This window comes from Benincasa hispida, chromosome 2 (genome assembly GCF_027475165.1).
Source record: "Benincasa hispida cultivar pf3 chromosome 2, pf3_genome.v1.1, whole genome shotgun sequence".
NCBI classification, from domain to species: Eukaryota; Viridiplantae; Streptophyta; class Magnoliopsida; order Cucurbitales; family Cucurbitaceae; genus Benincasa; species Benincasa hispida.
The window spans coordinates 44,638,812-44,665,333 of NC_143479.1; the positions used below are offsets into that span (position 1 = coordinate 44,638,812).

General features: G+C 31.9%; 2 protein-coding genes across 3 annotated transcripts; one reads left to right on the forward strand and one right to left on the reverse strand.

Moving 5' to 3' along the window:
* Positions 1–5,456: 5,456 nt before the first annotated feature.
* LOC120072336 (DUF538 family protein, putative (Protein of unknown function, DUF538)) lies at positions 5,457–8,823 on the forward strand. Of its 2 annotated transcripts, none has more exons than XM_039024806.2 (2): positions 5,457–6,133; positions 8,620–8,823. In XM_039024806.2, the coding sequence occupies exons 1-2, from the start codon at positions 5,661–5,663 to the stop codon at positions 8,627–8,629; spliced, it is 483 nt and encodes a 160-aa protein (XP_038880734.1). In that variant the 5' UTR covers positions 5,457–5,660; the 3' UTR covers positions 8,630–8,823. The 2 variants fall into 2 exon arrangements, with proteins under 2 accessions (XP_038880734.1, XP_038880736.1); XM_039024808.2 differs by having other exon boundaries at positions 5,563–6,138.
* Positions 8,824–24,053: 15,230 nt separating this feature from the next.
* On the reverse strand, positions 24,054–24,773 carry LOC120072075 (protein FAR-RED ELONGATED HYPOCOTYL 3-like). Its single transcript, XM_039024496.1, has one exon. The coding sequence runs from the start codon at positions 24,771–24,773 to the stop codon at positions 24,054–24,056; it is 720 nt and encodes a 239-aa protein (XP_038880424.1).
* Between the last annotated feature and the right edge of the window lie 1,749 nt (positions 24,774–26,522).

A 26,522-nucleotide genomic window follows, 5' to 3' on the forward strand; every position in this document is an offset into this window, starting at 1 on the left:
CTAAACTTTGGATTAGATTCAGTGTTGGAATGATATGATTATCCTGCAGTTATGGTAGTCATAGCTTAGTTGTTTATGACTTCCATTGAGTGGTTTATGGTAGTGGAACTTCTTAGGCATCATTTGGTAGTTTATATTTATGCATTATTTGTCTAAATGAATCTAGTTGCACTATGGTAATTTGTGGGTTACTCATGCATTGTGGGTTAGTTAATTCTTCATTATCATCGTCGAATCTTTTGTTTTCTCTTGTTTAACCATTTATTGTGCTTCTTCGTCAATTTGAATCTAATTCGTCCTTGGAATCTTGTTTGGATAATCTAGGATTGACCCTTGATAGCATCTTTTAGTTGGAGATGTTTTTTATGGTTTCATTTGATTGAAGTCTTGTATCCGTTTGGTGTGCTTTTTAGTTGCTTGAAGTTTTGGTGTTGCTTTTGGGGGCCTTCTACTTTTAGTTATAGGGATAATGTAAAACTTTTTAGTTGGAGATGCTAATTTCCCCCTTTCCTCTTTAGTATGTTTATGCTTATGTTTTGACATATTTTGGATTTTTATTATGTGATTTGAACTTCTGTGTGGTTGTTTATAACAGAACATGATGTCTTGGCCTTCTTTGCAAATTCCCATGAATACTCAAAATCATAAATTCCCATGTTGTCTTTCTATAGCTCCCTAGCTTGAATTTCATAAATTCTTTGTATGAGGTAATTGAATTCTTATTATATGTTGTTTGTCTATTTCTCTCTACTTGTAGGAAGTCATGCTTTTGATTTGTATCAAATCTGTGGTGGATGGTGGAGAGAACATAACGACGAAGCAATTGAAAGACTATTTGAAAAACACTATATAATGGTAACAAGTATGTGTGCACTTTTTTTTTTTTTTTTTTTGGGGGGGGGGGGGGATATTTATAAGTTTTAGTTTGTATTTTATAGTTTAAAAGTAAGTTCTCGCTCTTTTTTTATATACCAATAAAAGTGTTGGCTTTTTGGCCCTTAATCTCAAATTAATTAATTTTAATTAATTAATTAATCAATGTTTTGATGATAACAAACTCAATTTTTAATTACTGAAAATCTTAGTGTTTTAATATGTCCATAGCATAGAGTTTGAAACAACGATTCCAACACCTCTTGAATCACTCAAATCGAAGCTAAAACGAAGACGATATGACCGAAACAAGTCTATAGAGAAAATACCGTGGTGGATGACGTGGTATAACCAGACCATTTGCATGTAGACATGTGGCAGCATATTGGTTGAATGGTGGATCATTGAGAGATTAACATATGATGGACTTTTGATTTTTGGATTGATTTAAAATAAAAAAAATTGAAATTTAAAAGAAATTTAAAAGGAAAATAAATTTAATATTATATTATGTTTGTGTCTAACGACTAGTTTTTTTACATATAGTATATTTTTTATTTTTGGATTGACTTTAAAAAGAATGAATTTAAAAAGAAAATGAATTTAATATTATTTTATGTTTGTGTCTAACAGCTAATTTTTGACACATGGTATGTTTTTTATTTTTTGGATTAATTTTAAAAAGAAAAGGAATTTCAAAAGAAAAGGAATTTAATATTATATTTTGTTTGTATCTAACGACTAGTTTAGTTTAAAATCTCCACCATTGATTTTTCTTTTCCAAAATCCAATGGTCCAAATTAATTGTGGTTTCTAAAAATTTTTCCATCTCTATATAAACCATCTTCCTCTCCAAATTTTAAATAAACAAATTTTACATTTCATAATCGTCCAAAACTCAAAAGTTCCATTGTTGCTCTCTCTAAGTTTCCAATTTTGGATTTTAGCTATGCAAGAAGAATTAAATCAATTTGAAAGAATAAAGTTTGGGAGTTAGTACATAGGCCTTCTCATGCTTCTATAATTGGAAAGTCTCTAGGCCCTCTCATGCTTCTATAATTGGAACCAAATGGGTCTTTAGAAATAAAATAAATGAAAATGGAAATATCATTAGAAATAAAGTTAGACCTGTAGCTCAAGGTTATTGTCAAGAGAAAGGAATAGATTATGAAGAAACTTTTGCACTCGTTGCTAGATTAGAAGCTATTAGAATATTGCTTGCTTTTGCTTCTTATAAGAATTTCATTTTGTACCAAATGGATGTGAAAAGTGCATTTTTAAATGGTTATATCATGGAGGAAGTTTATGTAGAACAAACTCCGGAGTTGAAAGTTTTGATTTTCCTAATCATGTCTATAAGTTGAAAAAGACTCTTTATGGCTTAAAACAAGCTTCAAGAGCTTGGTATGATAGACTTAGTAATTTCTTGCTTGAGAATGGATTTAAAATTGGTAAAATTGATACTACTCTTTTTATTAAGACTAAAGAAAATGATATGCTTTTAGTACAAATATATGTGGATGATATTATTTTTGGTTCTACTAATCCATCTTTGTGTGAAGAATTTTCTAAGTATATGCATAGTGAACTTGAGATGAGTATGATGGGAGAACTTAGCTTCTTCCTTGGACTCCAAATCAAACAACTCAAGGATGGTATTTTCATAAGTCAAGAAAAATATACAAGGGATTTGCTCAAAAGGTTCAAATTCAATGAAGGTAAAATTGCAAAAACTCCTATGAGCACATCTACTAAGCTTGACAAAGATGAAAAAGGTAAGTGTATGGATATAAAAACTTATAGAGGTATGATTGGATCTTTACTTTATTTAATCGCTAGTAGACCCGATATTATGTTTAGTGTATGTCTTTGTGCTAGATTTCAATCTTGTCCTAAGGAATCACATTTACATGCCGTTAAAAGAATTTTCAAATTTTAAATAAACAAATGTTACATTTCATAATCCTCCAAAACTCAAAAGTTTCATTGTTGCTCTCTCTAAGTTCCCAATTTTTTTTTCTTTTCTTCTTATTCTTGAGAGAGTGTTATTGTATTGTGAGGATAAACTTGTTGAGTGCTTAAACTTGTAAATCCACTCTAGTGAGAGTTGTATTGTGTTCTTAAAAAATTCCAACATCCTAAACCGTGGAAAGAATCGAGTTTGCTCTTGAACCCGTAAAAGGAGCGGTGGTGTAACGGTTGGGCTCTAATCCGTGGAAAGAGTCGGAAAGATTTTATTCAAATTCCCAAGAGGTGCTTGGGGAGTGGAGTAGGTCGAGTTTGACCGAACCACTATAAAAAAATTAGGGTGTCTTTTTCTCTAACTCTTTTCTTTTTATTTTTGCAATTAGTTTAAGCAATTTATTGTATGTTTTAGTTTGTTCTTATTTATTTGCTAAAATTTGATAGAATTAAATTATCACATTTTTTGTTATCTTATTTGTTGCATAATTTGAATTTTTCTTATTATTTATAAAAAGTGTATTAATTAGTTTAATTTGGTTAATTTAGAAAAAAAAAATAATATTAAACTCTATTCACCACCCTCTAGAGTTCCCATATCGATCCAACAAAAAGTTGTCTAGATCTAACAAAATTTTAATTTTGCTATGTAACCCTTATGAGTTTTGGTAATTTGTTGATTACCTTGGTATTAGAGTTAAATTATCATATAATTCCTCTTTTGTGACTTATTATTATGGATTTGTGAAAGCAATTAAGAATTTATTTTGTGCATGGACAGGTTGATTACCTTGGTTTTAAGGACATGTCGTTTTTAACTTTTTGACCGACATTAAAAATGGATTGGACAATAATTATATTGAATACACGGACAATAATTGAAAAAAAAAATGAACGTGGTATTTACAAAAAAATGGATAATAATTGAAAAAAAATGGACAAGAATTCTGGGCTTTAATGTCGGTTTAAAACCGACAATAAAGGACAACCGACATTAAAGATAGTGTTATTAAAGCTCTTTAATGTCAGTTTTAAACCAACATTGTACGCCTCTTCAATGTCGGTTTAAAACTGACATTAAAGACAACCGACATTAAACGACTTTAATAACATTATCTTTAATGTCGGTTGTCAATCGACATTAAATCCCTTTAATGTCGGTTTTAAACCAACATTAAAGCTCATAATTTTTATAGTGTATGGCCATTTTGTGAAATATTTATCTCTCGAATTAATAGAGTTACAAAGAGAGATTAATTTTTTTGTGGTCGAGTCTTATACTAATTCTTTATATAGGCTATCCTCATTTGCATGTCTCCACTAAACGATTTGGATCAATTTTTTTTTTTTTTTTTTGCTATTTATTGTAATTTTCCTCTTTTATATATATATAAATTATTAATAAGTAATAATAGCTTTCCAAGTTTCCTTAGTTATATAATTGAAAAATTTATTAATCAAATTAGTTTAGGTAGGAATAGGAACTAAGTCTGAGAATTTAATTTATTGTAAAATGTGACCTTTTTTCCCTACGCAAGATTTTTGCTACAGGGTGTTTGTGATAAATGGCCACTCAGTAAGATTTATGCATTTTTTAGCCCTATATTTTTCTATTACATATAGGATATTTGTAACACAGGGCCATTTTGTATTTTTAGCCAGAACAAATTTAAATTTTTCTCTCAATTGTGTTACTCAAAATTATAAATTATTTATTTGATTTTGTAAATAATTGTAACAATTTATTGTGATTATTTTATTTGGTCATGTTACATTATTTGAATTTGAATTGGAATAGATTCTAAATAATAAGATCGACACTAAAAAAACAGATTTAAGCGAATCGAACCGATCTTAACTGAACTAGGGTGGTTCAACTCAAAAACCGAAATCTAGAATTTTCGATTATATTAGCACTATTTTTTTTATTTCTTTCTTGATATTGTTTAATTTATTTAATTTTTATAAATATGTTTAAATTAAATTTATAATTCACATATATAATTAATTTTATTAATAATAATGTTAATATAATAATTTATTCCGTTATTATGAATTAATATGAAAAATCATAGTCGTTTAAAAAAAATGACTAACTATAATTATATTTCCTTAAATCTCTTTTTATTAGTAATATATATTAACATCATAATTATTAATTAGAATTAGTAATTAGTCTTTAAAAAAATTCAATTAATTAAATAAGTTAAATTTTTTTAATTAAATAATCTCTAGTTTTAATCTATAATTATAGTTATTTTTTAAATTAAAAATATTGTTTGATGATTTAAAATCAATTAGTTTATTTCAATTTGTTTTAATCTATAATTATAGTTATTTTTTAAATTAAAAATATTATTTGATGATTCAAAATCAATTTGTTTTATATATATGTAAGGGTTATAATTAACATTAAACAATTAGTTAGTTAACTTTTTAATTAACAAAACTGCAGAGTAGATATTTAAATATATCAATATTTTTAATAAAAAAATTGAGAATAGAAATATGGATTATATATATATATATATATATATATATATATCAGTCGCTAACCATTATTTAAAAAGATATACTAATATAGAACGAAGTCTTCAATAATTAAAGAGGTGTAAGATGGAGGTGTTGATATTTGGAGGCAGAAAGTCATTCTCACATGAACTCTTGTAAGAATATTATTTTTATAAAAGGACTTGTAAGAATATTATAAAATCAAGTCAATCAATGCAATGAATCATTGACAAGACGACGAAATTATTATTTAAACGAAGCAAGCGGCAGGCAAGTCGCTCCCCTGTTTCTCTTTCTACCCGAAACCTCCATCAATGGCGTCCTTCTCCGGAATCCTCTCCAAATTCTCACTATTCCTTCTGATTCTCGCCGTTTCCACTCAAACCCATCTCTCTTTTTCAACTTCAACTGATATCCACGATCTTCTTCCTCTTTACGGTTTTCCAATCGGTCTCTTACCCAACAATGTCCAGTCCTACACTCTCTCAGACGACGGTAGCTTCGATATCCAACTCCAAAGCGATTGCTATGTGAAATTCACCGATCTGGTCTATTACGGAAGAAATATCAAGGGGAAATTGAGCTATGGGTCTTTGACCGATGTTTCTGGGATTCAAGTGAAGAAGCTCTTTGCATGGCTTCCTATTACTGGAATCAAGGTTAGTCAAGGCTCTAAATCCATCGAATTTGCGGTTGGGTTCTTGTCTGAGAATTTGCCGGTCAGCATGTTCGAGTCAATTCCTACATGTAGAAAGAGAGCTTCCCTAGGAGAAAGAGCAAAAGCAATGTGAGGTACTTTTGTTCTGTCTTTTAGTTGATATTCTTGATATTTGCATTTTTCTATTGAGTGATTATTTGATTGTTCAGTTTAGACTCTTGATTTTTACTTTCCATTTTGCTTTCTGTTTATAAGTGTGTTTGTGAATCATGGATCTAGAATATGAAATGATGACAGTTAGTAGTATGCTTGTTCTGAGATTTGGGTTCTTTGCTGTGATTTGAGTTTTTTGTTGACTACAATAATAGTTCTATGATCTATTCATCGAACTATTATTACAGTCAAAACGACGATGGAAATGAGAATGTCCCATCCAAGAAGTTACCAAAAGTTCTCCAAATAGTTGTGAGCCAGGATTCAATTATCCATGTGGATATGTATATTGGAATTTCAATTTTATGGATATAATAAAGGATTGTTATCAATAAAATGTCGATATCCACGGATATTTCTACAAATAAATTCTTCTTTACATTAGTAATTAATCTCTTTTTGCTTCTAAGCTAGATCATAGATCTTGTTGTTAGTTTAAATCTTTATGTACAGATTAATAGATGGTTTTTTTAATGGGTATTTACAAAAGATATCAAAGATATTGATTAATATTTAATATTGATGTTGAACTCTTCCATATATGGAAGTAATGATGAATATATTGATGAATCGATGGATATTTCAATCCTTGGTTGTGGGAGAGCTAAAGCTGTAATGACTCGAAGGGAAAATTCTTTTGCACAAGGAAATGATCAGTGAGGGCTTCTGTTGTTTTGGATGGAAAAGAAAATGTGAGCTTATCCAAATGAGATGTTTATTGTGTCCGAGATTTCTTTCAATTCTTTTCAAGAGTTACACTAGATCCAATGGGTTGCCAACTCATTCATAGTGAACTATTGGATCTGCTAGAATTTGTAAAGGAGTTGAAAGAGGATGATTGTCTTGTAAACTGAATTTCATTGTTAAGCACAGTTCATAGTCAAGTCAGAGATAACACAAGGTACTTTTATTTAGGAAGGTAAGTTAATTAGGTCTCGTTTGGTGACCCATTTCGTTTTTGTTTTCAAATATTAAGCCTATAGACACTACTTCTACCTCCAAATTTCTTCTTTTGTTAAATACTTTTTACCAATGGTCTAAAAATTAAATCAAGTCAAAATTTGAAAACTAAAAAAGTAACTTTTAGAAAGTTGTTTTTGTTTTTGGAATTTGGTTAAAAATTCAACCATGGTACTTAAGAAAGATGCAAATCATTGTAAGAAATAGGGAGGAAATAGGCTTAATTTTCAAAAACCAAAAACAAAAAGAAATGAAATGCTTACCAAACGAGGCCTTATTGTTTCGTTTGATAATGGTTTTGTTTATTTTTCACTTTCTGAGGCTTTTTAAAATGACAAATTATTTGTAAGCAAACTCAATCTTTAAAAACAGAAAATAAAATTGAGGCTTAACCAAGCTCAGAATAGGCCTAAATGAACATTAATCTATAAGCAAACTCCAGATTTAACAGCCTCTCACCAACTCGAAACCGACTCCCTCATCAAGTAAATGAAGAAATTAGAACAACATGAAGCTTTTGATATGATGTAAACCGATTCAGCTACAGAGTAGATGGGACTTTGATGAGATTGCAATGTGATCAATGAAGTGATCATATTGCAGTTTAAGAAACATTTTGAATAGAAATCAAGATTACATTTAAATCATGAACAATTAGATTTCTAATCTCGTTTCTTTCTCTCTCTTTCTCCTTCAAAGTAACTTGTTTTGAAGAAAAAATCAGCAGTTGAAGTAGCTAAGAGGGATCCTCTTATAGAATTATAGGATACCTGTTTATCAGCTACCTTTCAATCCCTTCAGTTTTGCTAATTGAGAAAACCGTTCTTCTTCTGTCATCTTATTCTAATGCTTCCTGATTAACAATAACTCCTTGAGTTAAAAATGGAAGAGAGAAGTTATTTGGAAGGTTACTTCTATGGACATGCCCTATAAAGTTTACTTATAAGCTTCCCTTTTGTTAAAGATATAATAATACAGATTTGAGGAACATTGAGAGTTAAAAATTTGTTTCAATGCTAATTCAGTTAGTCTAAAATGGTTTTACAAAAATTCTTTAGTGGATGACCAGTAAGACAAGATTAAGAACGGGAAGAATAAAATATTTGGAAGTTGAGGGATCAAGATAGAATGTTCCGAATGTTAGAAGTTTAGAGACGGAAAACATGTAAGTTGCCGTTTGAAATGTAATGAAGTTCCTCCCTATTTCTGGGTTCCTCATGATTGGAAAGTTGTTTAGCTTGAATTTCTTAAATGATGATTAATCTTGTTCCCTGTTGATCATGTATTGATTCAACTATGTATATAATCATGTTTGTTCTCTTTTGAAAAATACATAAGTGCATTTTGGAGTTTATCCATCCTTTTGTAGTCTAGTCAATTATTCAATTGTTCAATCACAGTATGTCACGTGACAAATTCTTCTATTTGTCTGTCTCTTGTAGGTGGAAGTAATAGCTTTCCAAAGCGTTTATCCTTTCCATTTGGTGTGAGAAGCATGTTGACCTTTGCAAGAAGAATAAAGTAATCTTTGTTTCTATGTCATGAACCAACCATGTTCATTTTAAATCCTTTTTTTAATGTCTTTATCATAAATATTTCACATGTTTATCAAATGTTTCTTTCAATAATATTATCCTTTTACTATATATCTAATCTAGAGTGTCTAGCATAAGAGGAAGTACAACGAACATTAGGCTATACGTTGGTCTTGATGACCCGTTTGATAACGTCTCCCTCTCTTCTTTTTTTTTGCTTTTGTTTCATCTTTTTTTATAAAGAAAAATCAAACTCTGTTTTGTAACCTTCTTTTGTTTATTGGTCTTTCATTTTCCTTTTTATCCAAATTGAAACAAAAAGGAGTTTACCAGAGAACACGCCACCAGAACCTAGTTTTGGTATTCACGTTGACTCCAGCAACTAGCAATTCTGTCACAACTTGCTTGGTTCAATTTTGTAACTAACTTATTATCTCAGGACCTCAAATATGGCAGGAAAGAAACCATGCACCACTTGGTAAAATTGCTGTGTCTATCAAACTGGTGCTGCTACTCTTGATTGTACTAAGAGTATGAACAAATAGGCGGAAAGATTGATAATTAGGGGTTATTTGGGGCATTGAGATGATATAAAATGTGGGGAGTTATGATGAGTTCTAATGTCTGAGGAGTTCTGATGTCTGGGAAGTTCAGATCGAGTATAATCGAGTATGTTCAAACATTGAGATGATATAGGATGTGGGATATATCATCTCATATTGGGCAACTTGTAAGCAAAGTTATCCTAGTTCTCCTTCGATCTTTAGAATATTTTTCATGGAACATTTCAAATAATGAGAAACAAGATATAGAGACATTACCAAACATCTAAATCAAAACTAAGAAACAAGAAATAGGTACATTAGGAACATTACAATCTCAATTTCAAGGGTTATCTAAGTCCTATTTGATAATCTCTTAAGAAGTACGGACAGTTTAGTTTGACTAGCGTGTTCATTTTCGATACATGTGAGATGCTTAGACTCTCGATGATTAGCAAAAATCAAATGATTATAAACGGAACGTTGATAGTTTTCTTAAATACTTTTAACTAGTAGAGTGAACTTATAATGAATCTAAATAAAAATTTAATGCAGGCAACCAACACACTGCAAAGCAAATACCAGATATCCTATTGGTACAAATATCTAAATAAATAAAATAAAACCTTCAAATTCAGAGAAATTTAATCGTCAAAATCAATAAAAAGGCCATCATAGACCAAGACCAACCACCCCACTCTAAGGAAGTGCTTGCTGGTATTAAGAAAACTCTCCTCTCCCAAGACGAGGGATAAGAATAAGGCGCATCCCCATCTGCTGCATCTAAATATGCTACGGAACGAGCCTTGTCTACGAAGCAAGTTCAGTCAGCTATTTCATATGATCGGAAAGTCCCATCTATGAATACCTTCTTTTCAATATTTTTGGTACCACAATTAAGAATTGTTTGCCCACATAGCGTCAAGGAATCGAAGCAATCCTGAGATCGGGAGGAAGTGGTTTTTCTCCGCGGCTAGGGGGTTCGGAGGCTTTGGGATTGCAATCTTGCTGCAAGGCTCGTTCCGTACTTGACTTACGCGCTCGTGTAGTACTCACCCCAAAGAGAATTTTTTTGCCTAAAAAAGACCTCTCGTCAGACCATGATCATAGCAGTCCCCACTGGAATCAAAATCTTTAGTTGGATCGCAAGAAAAAAAATCAATTCTTGTTTTTTAATCAACGCCCCCTTGGGTTCCGAAGGAATATATTCTTCTGTTAAGCGAAATGGATGTTCCATAGACAAATGGAATAAGTTGATGATATAGTCCACCTTTCTTCTATCGGGACGACTGCACGTTACATCATAGCAGCACGACAAAATAAAGGCGGAAGGAGAATGCTGTTAATTAGTTTTCCAAAGCCAGGGACTGGTCGGTAGTTTCTTGTTCAAATCCAAAATCTTAAGTCACCAATCAATAAGAAAGAATGGATAGCCTTTAAACAAGGTATTCAATAACTCCTGTAGCGGCAAAGACCCACAACTCTCGAAGAGGACGCTTTCCAAGCGGACTGAAGAAGACCCTCCAAGAGTGCACCTTTCCCATTTCGTCAGCCAACGAGATTCCTCGTAATCGAGACCATATGTTTGAGTCAAGCCTTTCCTTTTTCTTTCTCATCAAACGAATGGCATTAAGTTTTCAAAAAGAACAACGTTCACCGAAAGGACTCGAAATGTAACAAGTCCGTGAGATTGGATTGAAGGAATGACCCCCTCTTTCCATCGTACTGGAGCGATCCGAGAAGAATGATTAGGGTATAAATGAAAGGAGTGGCACAAAGTGTCGCTTCGGGAACATCATAAGGGCATCTCGGTAATGAAAATTTCTCTTTAGCAATCAGCCATCAGCCCTCTTCAAGCTGTCTTCTGTTTAATGGATAGAGATGTGGGGTGAGATCTCATACTTGAAGAAAGCAAGAAAACGATAGTAAACGCAAAGTAGTGTGTTTTAATGCATGACTTTCTTGCAAGTACAAGGCCTGCCCTAATATTCTAGGGCAATTCCCAAGTCTCCAAGTGGGCCCTCTTGGCCACCCGCGACCTTGATGTAGAATCGGCCAATTTCAGGCTCTTTTTCAAAAGAACTAGAAATGGGTATTAAACAAAGGACGTCAAGCCAACTTAGCTTTTTGGTAGTTGAAACAGCGGTTGAAGCTAAAGGAATGATTTAGATCTTTTGAGTTCTGGGTAATTCTATTTATCAATTTTTTGTTTAAATTGATTTTTTTTTTTTGTTCATTAAGATAATTCCAAGGATTATCGAATTCATCATAAGAAAGTTTGTCATAGTTAACAAGGTTGAAACTTCCAGGAAAAAACTTCGAATTGGGAACAATTTCCTGCCAAAATTTTGTAGAGAGAATCAAAATGGAAGGAGTCAATTTGATGAATCTAGTAAGTTTCCTTAAATAGATCTTGAAGTCTCAATAATCGTGTCTTGCTTGTGGTGGGGTTGTATAAGAATTCGACTTTCTAAGGTCTAACCTTTCGCTCCCCTACTGAAAAGGAGCAAAGCAGCTTCGCACCACTGATAGACTACTTAAGATTCAATTCAAAAGGTCCTACTTAGTTTCTCAAGACACAAGATCTTATCATCTTCACAAGCTTTGATGAGTTAAAGGTGCTCAATCCATGTTTTTTTGACAGAGGAAGAATAAATTGTTTAATACATGAAGAAGAAGAATCCATCTTCCACAACGGGTAGTATCCAGAAAGATAACAGCGGAAAGTTCGATAGAAGGTCCTATCAAAGACCCCTAAGAAACAAGACAATGATCCCTAGTTAGGTGGTCGAGGAAAAGGAATTTCCTCGAATACATCGAAACAATATATGAGATATGAATTTAATCGAACTCCAACCAAAAAGAGAGCTCCATTGAAATAAGTAGCATTCCCTTTAAGAGTAAAGAGCATTAGGCCAATATGGCTCCATTGGCTATTACTACTTGTGCCAAATGTAAGAATCTCAACGAGGGTAGCACCTTCACATGGTGAGAAGTCTTATGATTTTGTACTACTTTGTCTTGGGATTGAACCCAAATCCATGAAAGTAACTTGAATATTTAAGTTCCCTTGCTTGGGAATTAGAGTAAAGTTCAAGGAACTCATTTGTCATGGGATTGAATATAAAAATCTATCGAAAACTTACAATCAACAGAACAACAAAGAAAGCCGTTGCAGGTATCAAGAATTTGAACGAAACTAGAGGACCAACTAGAAGGGAAGGTACATGAGGCAACAACATTAATCCCTTCTTTACAATATTGTTTACATACAAGCCTGCAAATGGGCAAATTGTAGAAGGGCAATTTTGACAAGATTACCTCAATAATATCATCATTTACCATCATCTTCTTCATCTCCATCAATCTTCTCCTTCTCATCCTTTTCTATTTATAATAACACATAAGGAAAATATTTAGCCGCTTTCATATCTTTTTTAATTTTATGATTATATATAAATATACTATTTACTTTATTAGATTCCCTTATGAAGAGAAACATTCGGTTTTCTTTTATCCCTTTCCGTGTATGATTCTAGGGATATATTAGGTTATTTCAGGTTTAAAATCATAAAATAAATTATTTTGTTCCTATTTTTTAGTATTACACACGAAAGAAAAAAAATCTAATTTTTCTCCTATTTTTTTAACATCAAACATGAATAGTACTAAATATTTTTAAAAAATTAGTTTCATTTTAAATAAAAATTTTCAATTTTAATTTATTTTCAAGATTTGATTTCAAATCAATTTTTTTCTATAAATTCAATCCGGACACTCCAATCTATTTGTTTTTATATGGTTAAACAATGAGTATTATAATCTATTTATTTTTATATGAAAAGTTTAATATAGGTGTATCCGTAGTTTAATTTTTTAGAAATTGACGAATTATCATATTTTTTTTAAAAAAAAATATTGTAATTAGAACGTGAGATGGGGAAATCAAACTTCTAATTTCGAAGTCGATAGTATGAGACTATGTCAGTTGAGCTACATTCATGTTGGTCGAATTATCGTATCCGATCATATCTATATCACGTATTTATATTGGTGTCTATCTTTCATTGGTGCTACAGGTAAAAAGCTTACTTAGTCTAAATTTTAACAAATATGTAGTTAATTTAAAACTGTGTGCATGAGGCTTAAGATTGTAGTTGTGTTATAGTGGTGGAAATGCATGAATTTTTCCTCCCCACTTGGGTGCAAGTCCTACCAATATGGACGCTTTTTTATTCTTTAAATATTTTTCTGTTAAACTATGATTTAATATGAAAATAATAATAAAAGAAAATTTTCTCCATATTGACTGTCTAAAACGAGCTTATGCAAATTAAATTAAAAAAACAAACATACAATTGATTCTATAATTTGGTTACCATATCATATCTATAAATTAAGTAATTTTAAAATCTTCCAATTTATCCAATTTAAATTTTTTGTACCGATTAGCAAAATAAGAATTAATTCATATTTTCGCATGCAAAATTACATTGTTATTTGCAAAAATATTTTTTTTTTCAGAATTACATTAGATTTTCATAACCATATCTTGCAAGCAACATTTGATGTTGTTTTCTTAAAAGAATATGCATTACCTTTTAAAAGGGATAAAACAGAAGATTTTAAAATAAAAGTTATAATTTAACTAGTACAAAATTAAATTAAAAAATTATATATATAATTTGTTCCATGTAGGATTTGAACCCACCTAGAGGTGATAGTTGGTTCGATTTTGTTGAATTTTGGGTCAACCAAGAAGAAACAAACCAACCAATAGATTTTATAGGGAAGAGATCTAAACCGATGTCCAATAAAGAACAAAATCAATTAACTAACTTTTATTTGGTTCGATTTATTATCGGTTTGGTTCTCGATTTTTTTTTTCAATTTGGTTTTGAATTGGTCATTTTTATTAAGTTTAAATTAAAATTGGGTCTTTTTATATATATATTGAAATTGGTCACTTTTTTTTTCAAGGCACTTTCTAAAAAAATATACACAATCCATAATAATTGGTCCTTTTTTTAAACAATAAATATATGTGCATTGTAATAATTAAAACAATAAAAATGTCTAATGTTGGAGTTTATTTTTAAGAGTATATATTACTTCTATTTAGTTGGGTTTTGTTTTATTTTTCCAATCAAATTTCGATCTAAATTAATACTTTTTTTATTTTCTTTAAATACAAACTAATATATCTAATTTTATATTAAAAAAATATACCAAACTATTGGATGGATTTAGATTGATTTGGTTTTTCGATTTTTAGTTGCACATCCGTATCTCCATGGCTCTACTACAGATGCAATATTAAGCCTTATTGCACACGATTTTTTTTTAAACTAAATACATATTTATTAAATTTAGACTTAAAGTCAAACTTCAATTTAATGCTTTTTACATGTGGCACGATTTCCCATGTGTTTGCAATTTTTTTAACTGACGGATTATACTAAATATCCCATTTTCCTAAATAGTTTGAAATATACTTTTTTTTTTTTGGCTAATATTTAAATAACCCGATATGACATATTGTTAATTGTTAATTTCCTTTTAATAAATTAATATGCTAATCTAGATAGACTAAATACTATTAACAACCAATCTTTAAAATATTTATGTTTCGTTATTATTTTTCAATGTTTATCTGAATTTTATGAACTTAGTAAAATGTTGACATATTAAAAGATATTTCTAAAATTATTACAAAAATAAAAAAATTAATAAATATTCTAAACTTTTTATACAAGTTAAAATGTCTACTTTTTATGATGAGATTTTGTTACTTGTTTTTTTTTTCATGTTTTATAAATTTTTTTAACAAAATAATAAAAATATAAATTCACCAAACTTCCATAACAAAATGATGGAAATTCAATATCATACTAACATCTAAAAACGTACTATTCATGTAATTAAATAAAAAAAACAAATAGAGTAATTTAAGCTTAGGCTTTAATTCAATGAAATTTAAAATTTAGAGTTAATAATGATATAGATCTAGGGTTGAGCATCAAAAGTTGATTATTATCTGATAAGCACTAAGGAAAAAAGGTAGTTTGCCAAAATGAGCATAGCTCAACTGACATAGTACTTGTACCTTCAACCTCGAGGTTAAAGATTTGATTTCCCCACCTCACATATTTAATTCAATACCTGTGCAGGGGGGATTAGTAAAGAACATTAGCAACTACAAATATAGGTTATTACTTAAACAAACTCATTTATCTAATTCTTTTCTTTTCTAATTTATACCTTGTATCTTTTTGTCCTTTATTTATATAACATTAATTTCTTCTCTTTCTCACGATTTTTTAAAAATAATGTCATTTTAATAATTATTGATATAAATAGGGTTGATACAAATGAAATGATAAATTATGGTAGAAAAATCGTGGACCTGGTCCACGAGTAGCTAAAACGTGTACTAGGTCCATGAAAAGCATGTGTCCATATCTGACCTGCTAACCTACCACTTGTTTATGCTGACCTGCTAATCTGCCACTCATCTACCATTCAACATTTACTGAGACTCGTGGACCTCATCCACAATTACCATAATCATGGACCCCATCCACGACTTTGTGGTCCCTAAATCTTCCTCCCCCTCCCAGCGATCACATCTGGCCTCTTCCCTAATATGAGTTCTCTATTTCTCTCCTATCACCGATCGCTTTCGCCTCTGTGCCTACTGTCGTCCGATCGACTATCTATGCTTTCTTCTTCTTTTTTATTTTCATTTTAATTTCTTCTTTTCAATATATGATATTGTGGTTAATATTTCTTTATATCTAGTTCTTTTTTTCCAAACATGTGGATGAATAGATCTAATATCTGGGTTGTTTTATTGTGGTTGGTTCCAAACATGTGGTGGGTTCTTTTCAATATATGATATTGTGGTTAATATTTATTTGAGTTGTTTGTAGACATTTGAGTTTGGGCTGAAAATTTATACTACTTTTTGTAGGGGTGTTCAAACAATCCGACAACTTGAATAACCAAGACTACCCAACCCAAAATATAAGGGTTGGGTTGGGTCATGGGTTGGCTAAAAAAAAATTGGGTTGATCCAACCCAACCCGAATTATATATATATATAAATAAAATATACTATATATATATTTATCTTTGTTTAAAATTTGATTACTTTGTATTGATTAATTTGTGAATTTTAAATATTTTTATTTTAAAAATTGTTATGATATTTGTCTTTATTTGAAGTTTGCAATAAATATCTTAGATATAATTGATATTTAGCATTTGAATTTTATGAGACTTTAGTTATTAGTCATGTGTTATATATAATTTTACATATTTTTAATTAAAAAGAAAAAAAATAAATTATAACTCGACAACCCAACCCAACCCAACCTGAATTTTAAGGGTTGAGTTTGGGTTGGGTTAGAGAGTTTTTTTGGATTCTTTGGGTTGCCAATCCAACCAACCTGAAAATTCAGGTTGGTTCAAAAAACACCCTCAACCCAACCCAACCCATGTACACCTCTAATTTTTTGTTCTTGGACGTTTGAATTTGAACTTCAAAGTTAGATTAACTTTCGTTTTTTGGACCATTTTAGTTTGGACTTGAAATTTAGATTGTTATTTGAGTTTGTTGTTTTAGTTTTGCACCGATATTGGATTGAATTGTACTTGTTGTTTTTTTGTCTATTTATTTATTTTTAGATTTGAAATAAATTATTAGTTTGGACTAATGCCGAATTTGATTGATCTTGGACTATTAGTTTGAACTAATATTTTCTTAACTTTACCAGTTGTCAACAAATTTGTTAAATATGTCGTTATGTCCTAAAGATTTAGTCGTGGACCTAGATATGATGGAGACGATGGTATTGAAGTAGAAATTGATGAATTATTTGGAGAAACTTCAAATACACCAAAAGAAAATGGGTTGGTACCTTCAGAGCTATTCACACAAATAGAGGAGAATTACTAATTTAGTTTGTGAAGAAGGGTCAACAATGGAGGAAAGATGAAGAGGTGTGGAGAACTCTAGTCTAGTACAAAAAGAAATGTTTTCTAAAACTAAAGAAGACCTATAAATGGTTGTAAAAAAATATTATATGAAAGAACACTATCAGATTTTTGTGCTAGAATCGAACAAAGATATCTGGTATGTGAAATGCAAACAGTGGACGAATGATTGTGATTGGAAGTTGCGTGCTTGTTGGTGTAAAACCCATGAGATATTTGAAATTATGAAACTTGAAGGAGAGCACTTATGTTTGTATTCAGAATTGTCACAAAATCATTCACAACTTGATTCAAATTTCATGAATACTGAAATTCAAAACATGGTTAGAGTTGATCCTGGTATTCCTGTAGCCTTACTCCAAGAGGTAATTAAGAAAGAATATGGATATAATGTCAATTATAAAGTGTGTGACATGTGAAGCTAAAAGCATTAATTAAAGTTTTTGGTGATTGGGAGAAATAAAATGCAACTTTTGTACTGGTTGGGTGTTGTTGTGCACTACAATCTTAGAACACGAGTGGACTTTCATTTTATTTCTTCTGATATTCCTGGTAAGGCTATTTTTGGTCGAGGTTTTTGGTCATTTAATCCTGTAAGAGAAGGTTTCCAATATTGTAGGCCATTGATTCAAATAGATAGAACTTATCTCTACGGCAAGTATAAAGGAAAATTATTGACTGTCCTATCTATTGACTTAAATAAGCATATATTTTCACTTGCCTTTGCTATTGTTGAATGAGAAAACAAGTATAGCTGGTCATGGTATCTGTGGATATTACAAGAATATGTTACCTAATAAGATGGTATTTGCCCAATTTCTAATAGACATAAAGACATTATTGCTATAATTAACAATGAAAAAATTGGTTGAAGTGAACCTAGAGCATACCATCGTTATTTTTATGTCATTTGATAGTAATTTCAATACGAAATATAAATCAAAACAACTAAAAAAATTCATGTTTAAGGTTGGAAATCAACACCAAAGGTACAAGTTCATCAGATGCATGAAAGAGTTAAAGCAATTGAACTTTGAGTGTCTTGAATGTTTTTCTGATATAGATATAGAAAAATGGACACAATTACATGACAATGGCTACTGCTTTGGTTGGATGACAAACAATATAGTTGAATGCATGAATCGGTTTTTAAAGGAGCTAGAATGTTACTTATCACATCTTTGGTTAGGCTAATATTCTATCGCACAATCCTATATTTTGACCGTCTTAAACAAGAAATTAGTGAAGTACTTGATCGTTGGGACATATACACAGAATATGAAAAATACTCATTGTTCATAATCGACATGGGATAATGGGTCTACTATAGTGTTGAGTTGTCAGAGAAGAGAGGCAATAGTTGAACGTAGTATATTTTTAGATCCATGTATCATACCTTTCCTACGATAGGCAAGTTTTCTGGGAGTTGCATAGATTGGGTCTACTAATTAGATTGGCACCGTATTACCGCTTTGGTAGAGCATTGAAGACCGAAAATCCACACATTTTATATGCCTTATGGGGAATGTACCATTATACTGCAAGATGTTGCAGTTCAATTTGGATTGCCAGTGGAGACCTGTGATTGGATTGTTGATGTATGATTGGCAATAGGTTTGTGATGATTTTTTGGACATTCGACCACTTGATTTGAAAGGGTCAAGATCGACTATCTCGTGGCTAGTGTCGCAGTTTATAGGGTTGGCCCTCAATGCTAATGATATCAACATACAAAGATATGCACGAGGAGATATTATGTAGCTTATTAGAAGATTATTGTTCGCGGACAAGTCCAACACATCGGTACACCTTTTGTTCCTTCCACTATTGGGCAATTTTGAGCAAGCTGGTAGGTACTCGTGGGGTGGTGCTTGTCTTGCATGAATTTACAGAGAATTATGTCAGACTAGTCATGCACCGACTTTGGAAATAACAGGCCTACTAATACTACTGCAATTATGAGCTTATGACTTATTTAACACTATCGCACATTAAGTTTAGTTACAAACTCTAGATCATTTTGTTGACGTCTACTCAGTGCCAAGTATTATTTTTTTTTTATATGTTCGTGTATCATTTTATATAATCAAATATTATAATTTTTTTATATGCATGTTTAGATGAAGCGGTGTCTTAGCTGCATCTGAACCTTTAACAAACATGTTGTTAGTATACAAACTATCTTTTGACCGACTGATGCATAATTTGTTGGGATTGGTGTCCTAATTCTCCTAGAGTCTCGTAGTTTGTAAACTTTACATATTGTTATGAATAAAATAAGAGTTATTTTATTTAGCATTTACTCATATCCAATAAACAAAGCTCCATGGTTATTTTATGTAAACTTAAGCATGTATATGAGATATACAAGTGGATCATGCCTTAAGTGATAACCTAAAAAGGTATGTAGTATAAGGATTAAGAAGGGATACCTGATCCTGATGACACTACGGATATGTCCCACTTTGTAGAGGTTTACAAGTGTTGTGAACTACTATAGATGGTATATTCTAACCATTCATATGGAGACATACGAACGAGGGTGTTCTATACAAAGAGTTTGCATAAGACCAGACCATGAGATGAATAGTCTCTTTATATAACGTTGTTGATATTTGAGACTTATATTTCACCTAAACGACCATAGGTGACATGACCTCAATCCTCAGTGTTTTGGGAACTCCTGCCTTTAAGGGTAGTTCTTTGATTAATATGGGTGAGAGTGACCAGATTGCTAATTCAACATGCCTACCTTTTTAGGGATTAGTCTGATTTGGGAGCTGAGAACTCAGTTACACAAGATGGAATTCACTCATTTCCTGAAGTAAGCGTAAGTAGATAGATTTCTCCCTTAAGTGCTGATTCTGGGTCTTGAACATAGTAGTCACATCCTCTCTTTGGAAGAGAGACTCAGTCATAGTATGACTATGACTTATGTTCATTAGAGGGAGCAGTGGTACTTAAGGAGTTAGATGTAACTATAAGGGCATAACGGTTATTAGCCCAGCTGTACTTACGAGCGATCTGTGAAGGGTTATCGCACTATTAATTAGTTGATATGGACACAAAATATATTTATAGTAAGGAGAGTGCTACTGTCGATCTTTAGTGGAGTGTCCGACAGTTAACGAATGGTGGATCCCGTGACTAAAGAGTTTAGTCAGTTATTCATGTACCATTGGAGCTTCAAGCTATAGGTTCATAAGGTCCCCTTGGTAGCTCAATGGATTCAAGTTGAGAATTCGTTCTTGGTGTTTGATTTGAAATGTTCAAATTAACAAGAGGAAATTCGATTAGATATGATATGATCAGTGTGAGTATGAGATACATCAAGTGGAGGATAAATGTAAATGAGATTTACATTAAGTACCATGAAATAGAAAAAGAATTATGGTTTATATATTTCATGAGATGAAATATTAAAATTATAGGTTATAAATATAATATGGTAAGTTGATTATCATATATATTTATAATAAAATTAATTATTGGATAATTATATCTTTTTCCCTAATAACCAATTGAGTAGGAGGTTATTGGTGGTTTCATGATAACTATGAGATAAAAGGAAAAATGTTTTCCTAAATTTAAAAGATTTGTGAGAGTTGTTATTCTCGGAAAGAACTCACAAATCGTTGTTAAGTGAGAATTGTTTTCACTAAACAATAGCTGAAAGAGAGACTAAACGATCGTGGATTGACACTATACAATAGTTCACTTAGTTGGTCGTAGCTAAACGATCGCAGGGCTTTTGCTATACGATAGCTTGCCTTCTTCTAAACGATTAAGCAGTCGTTTATACGATAGTCTCTTATCATCTCCCACTTGCTCAATCATCTACACGATTATTATTCCTTCGGTCACTTCCTCTAACCAAGTCCATACAGAGCCCACACTTCTGGATTCTCACACCGAGAATACCAAGGTAGCCATTGTGGTGTTGTCTTACTCAACTCGACTGAGTTCGAGTTTTTGGAGGCCGTTCATTGGGTTCGTGATCTTGGAGATCGTTGAGTTCGTGTTTCTTGATTGATCGTCCTGTGTTGCGGTTGTTATGTTTGAGGTTCGTGTGTTACTGTCTTAGAGACTAAATGAGCGTTCATGATCAAAGGAGTTTGAAGCATGAGTCTTCAAAGGTATGTATACTTTATCCCTTGACGTTATTATAAAGCATGTTGTAATTTCGTATTGTGCATGACCTATAAGTTTCTGTTTCTTGACTGTAATTGTTAATGTTCAATTTCAAATGAAATTTGGAATGATCATTCTGCTACTCCTAGAAATCCTCATGTCTGATTTCTTTCATAATTAGGTAACAATATATATCTGTCATATACAAATGGATATTATATGCTTTATGGGATTTAATATTCTTGTATAAAATTTCATATAAATTGGATGCTATACACACAAGATATTATATTATTACTGCCTGATTATTATTATGATCGTCAAGACATTTGGTTGGCGGTTAGCCCTCTTATAAGCTTCCATATCGTACAGTGGCATCAACTAGGTCAGGTGTTCAGATAGTTCAGTCCACAACTGTAACACCCCGAATTTTTATTCTTAATGTAATTTCAGTATTTTCTATTATTCGAGGATATTTTTGAAATTTTGAAAATTCAAAATGTAATTATTATGATTTAATTGCTAAGAAATTGGTGTTTTAATTTATAGGTTTAATCAGAGGAAAATTATGGAAATTGAACTTTTTATGTCACACAAATTAAATTTGAAATTAATGTCAAGAATTAATTTCATTTTGGAAAGGGGTTAGTTAAAATTCTTTTGAATTGAAAATTTTAAGGGAAAAGGGGATTAAAAGTTGGAAGAAAGAGAATAAAATAAGGTAAGATAAGATATAATAAAATAAAATAAAACAAAATATTTTATTTTATTTTATTTTATTTCCCCCTCCCCCTTCTTTTTCTCACGCAAAGCAACGGAAAATTTCATGAAATGACCCGAAACCTAAAAACTTTTCTACCAATGACCTATTTCTAAAAAATTTTCTACCACTGACCTTTTTCCTATGCGAAATTTCAAAATTACCCCCAGTTTTTAAAAAGCTTTCAAACCGCACGGGGAACGCGTCTCTACGAATACTTTAAGCGAGCATTTAGATATTACTAAGCGATCAGATATGTATTACTAAGTAATCAGATAGATATTATTAAGCGATTGGATAGATATTACTAAGCGATCAGATAGATATTACTAAGAGATCGAATAGTTATTACTAAGTGATCAGATAGATATTATTAAACGATCGTTTAGCTAAATGTTACGTGATCGTTTAGATATCTATTATGCGTTCGTTTGGCTAACTGTTACGTGATCGTTTAGTTTTTGTTATACGATCAATTTGGTAATGCGGTCGTGTAGAGAATACTAAGCGGTCGTTTAGCTATCCACTAAGCGATCGTTGAGATATCTATTATGCGATTGTATAGTTTTTGCTAAACGATCGTTTAGAAAATACTAAGCGATCATTTAGCTAACTGTTATGCGATCGTTTAGATATCCATTATGCGATCGTTTGGCTAATACTAAGCGACCGTTTAAGTTTTGTTATGTGATCGTTTAGATAATACTAAGCGATCGTTTAGCTAACTGTTACGCGATCGTTTAGACATCCATTGTGCGATCGTCTGGCTAATACTAAGCGATCGGGTTTTGTTATGTGATCATTTAGATAACAATAAGCGATAGCTAACTATTATGCGATGGTTTAGTTTTCGTTTAGATAAATTTGTGCTAAATTTGTAGAATACAATTGGTGTTGTACATTTAATTAAGCGATCATTTAGATAAATTTGTGCTAAAGTTACATATTGCACAGTATAATTGGTGTTGTACAGAATATAATTGGTGCTAAAATTATATATTGTATAGTGTAAATTTGTACAGTATAATTGGTGCTAAAATTACATATTGTATACTATAATTGGTGTTGTACAGAAAAATCAAAGCGAAAGCAAAAATTACATATTGTTTAGTCTAGATTGGCCAGTGTCAGGTGTTATCAACGTTTGTCAGCACGTTTTCTTGTTAGTCCTGTCTGACCACATCGTGTACACTTGTGTATTTGTCGTTGCTTCTCTCCAATAGAAGGTATCCTGACGGTTTGACGTCGACCTATAATTATTACCTTTTGCGGTGGTAGAATTGGTTCAAAATCTCCAACCCATTCTTGACTGTGCCCGACTTGGAAGATTGGTTCAGCATAAGCAGCAAGCACACACTCAACTGTAAACCATTTTGCGCATAATGTTTAAACATTAATATTTCTCAGGGTCACTGCAGATATTGCATGGGAGCATGGGATCTCGAGGCAATCAAACTCCATACATATACATGTCCGTGAACGAAGATCAACCAACCCTTCCAAAAATTATCCATCGTCCACATTAATTATATGCATATACACCGAAAAAACATGATATGTTCTAGACATCAATTATGATTCCTTAAAAATACTCATTGCATAATCAGTTACAATGTTTGTGCAAGCCATTGCATGTGTACGTCGGATATAGAACCAATCGTGGATATGCTCTAATAGCTTTGTTATTAGTAGTTCTCGAGCATCTTTCAACACCCCATTGAGGCATTCTACTATATTTGTCATCATCTTGTCATACCTACAAAGGACTTGATAAACCCTTGCCCACCGTTGTAATCCAACCTCCTCAAGATAGGCCGTCACACCAGGATATTGATAGAGCTTAGCCCAATACATTTAAAAGTCAGACATTCTATATGTTTTCGCCTAGGTAGAAATATAGGATTATGTCCTTATTCTTGCACCAATTTGTTCCGAATATGGTATATACACAGGGCATGAAATGCATCAGGGAATATCCCTACAACCGCCTTTACAATTGAGATGTGACGATCTGATATAATCACTAGATTGGGAACGTCTCCTATTGAAGCCTTCAAATGAGTCATGAACCAAGTCCATGATGCATCGTTCTCACCATCTACAATACTGAAGGCGATAGGATATATATTGTTATTTTCATCAATACACGTTGCAATTAACAACATACCTTTGTATTTCACATGCAAATGGGTCCTATCAACAACGATTACTGGGCGGATGTAGTTTAGAAAACCCCTAATACACAGACCAAGTGCCATGAAGACGTACTTAAAGTATTGTTCGTCTTCTACTTCAACCTCAAATATGGTACCTTGATTTGCAAGCTTAAGTGCCTCACCGTATGCCTTAACAACAGTATATGATCCTTCTGGCGGCCCTCGTGCATATACTAATTCGTACTCTCTAGCCCGATAAGTCTGTCCATAGGTAATGTTCACTCTATATTCTCGTCGGACGCCCTTAATTATATCTTTTGGGCAGTAGGTTTGGTCAATTTGTTCGTATTTGGACTTTATTAAGTGTCCAATAACCCAACTTTTTACTTGTCGATGATTACCAGTTCTCATTTCAAGAGAACATGTATGTTCCCTGGGATATTTGGTCACTTTGAAAGAATCACTTTCTTTCATTTTCTTGGCACAAACCCTCCACTTTCATTCCTCCACCGAACACCGAATAGTTAGCAAGCTCTTCGTTGACTTTTTTATGTAGTAATCAAATTTATTTCTTACTGTAAGCATCGATAATTTAACTGACAAGTCATATTTCAAAAAGAAAATTTGACTGACCTTCATATCCTCGTCATTCAGACAGTCATGAGGTATTGTGACGAGGTTGTCATACGATGGGCCCTCTGATAGTCCGGGTATATCAACAAATAGTTCGGTTGGAACGGTGGAATGTATATCACAACCGGTGGAACGGGAACAGGTGGGGTTGGAACATGGATGTTAGGTGTTGAAGAAGTTTGTCTATATCCATGTTCAGTATTGAATTGTGAAGTACATCTGGGTTCACTATTCTGACCAAACCAAGCTTCACTTCGGTCATCCCCTAAGTTACATGGCACAATATGATCATCAATTGAAGACATGGTATGAATTGGATTTGGAGATCGGTTAGATTGCAATGTTGGTGTACTCCATGACTGTTAGTAGGTGTAACTGATGCAAATAATGGCATCTAGGATATCTCACTGCCTTCTAAAAAGAAGCTAAGATCTTCATCGTCGACTATGTCAATTGGGGGAGCCGGGACCAACAGATTGTAGCAACATTTGATGTGTATATCAAACATATCCGGATTGATATCCAGTCTTTAGTGCATCATACACACTAATTCACTGACTGTTATATCATTTCTGACTTTCAGACATTTCATATGACCACCAACATAATTTCTTCTGAACTCATCCCAATCCTCACCAAATTGTACAAAGATGCAAAGTAGCACCATTGATCTAAAATTGGATAAACAAATCATTGATAAGTGAACGATCGTATATAAATAACTATGCGATCGTGTATAAATTACTACACGATCGTGTAGTAATTTATACACGATCATTTAGTAATATATGCAATGAGTATAATTTACTACATGTATAATTTACTACACGATCATTTAGTAAATTATACACGATCATTCAACATTAAATTACTACACGATCATTTATAATTTACTACTCGATTGTGTATAATTTACTACACGATCGTTTATAATTTACTAAACGATCATGTTGTAATTTATGAACGATCATGTAGTAATTTGTAAACGATCGCATAGTAATTTACTAAATGATCGCATAATAAATGATTCCTTGTATTATAAACGATCATATAGTAAACGATTCCTCATATTACTCATTGCATATATTACTAAACGATCGTTTATAATTTTACTAAACGATCGTGTATAAATTACTACACGGTCGTTTATTATTTACTAAACGATCGTGTAAATTACTACACGCTCGTTTATAATTTACTATAAGACCGTGTATAATTTATTACACGATCATTTATTCGATGATCGTGTAGTAAATTATACACGATCGTATAGTAATTTAATGCGAAGTGACACTTATTATGAAAGCGATTTGAGAGAAGCAATCGTACATTGAATGAAGAGTTAAAGAAATCGTTAAAGGAAGAAGAAATGTGGATTGAATCCAACTATGAGAGAGAAAGCTACGAGAGAATTCGAAGATGTTGGGTTAAAACTCTGAGAGAAAGCTAAGAGAGAACAATGAGAGAATTTCGTGGGGAGTTCAACGACAGTAAGTGAATAATGAGAGAGACATTCTATTCTCTTCAGAATATTAGTTGGGAATAAATGTTTTGGTGGAATGTTGGTGGTGTGTTGAATGCACATTGAAT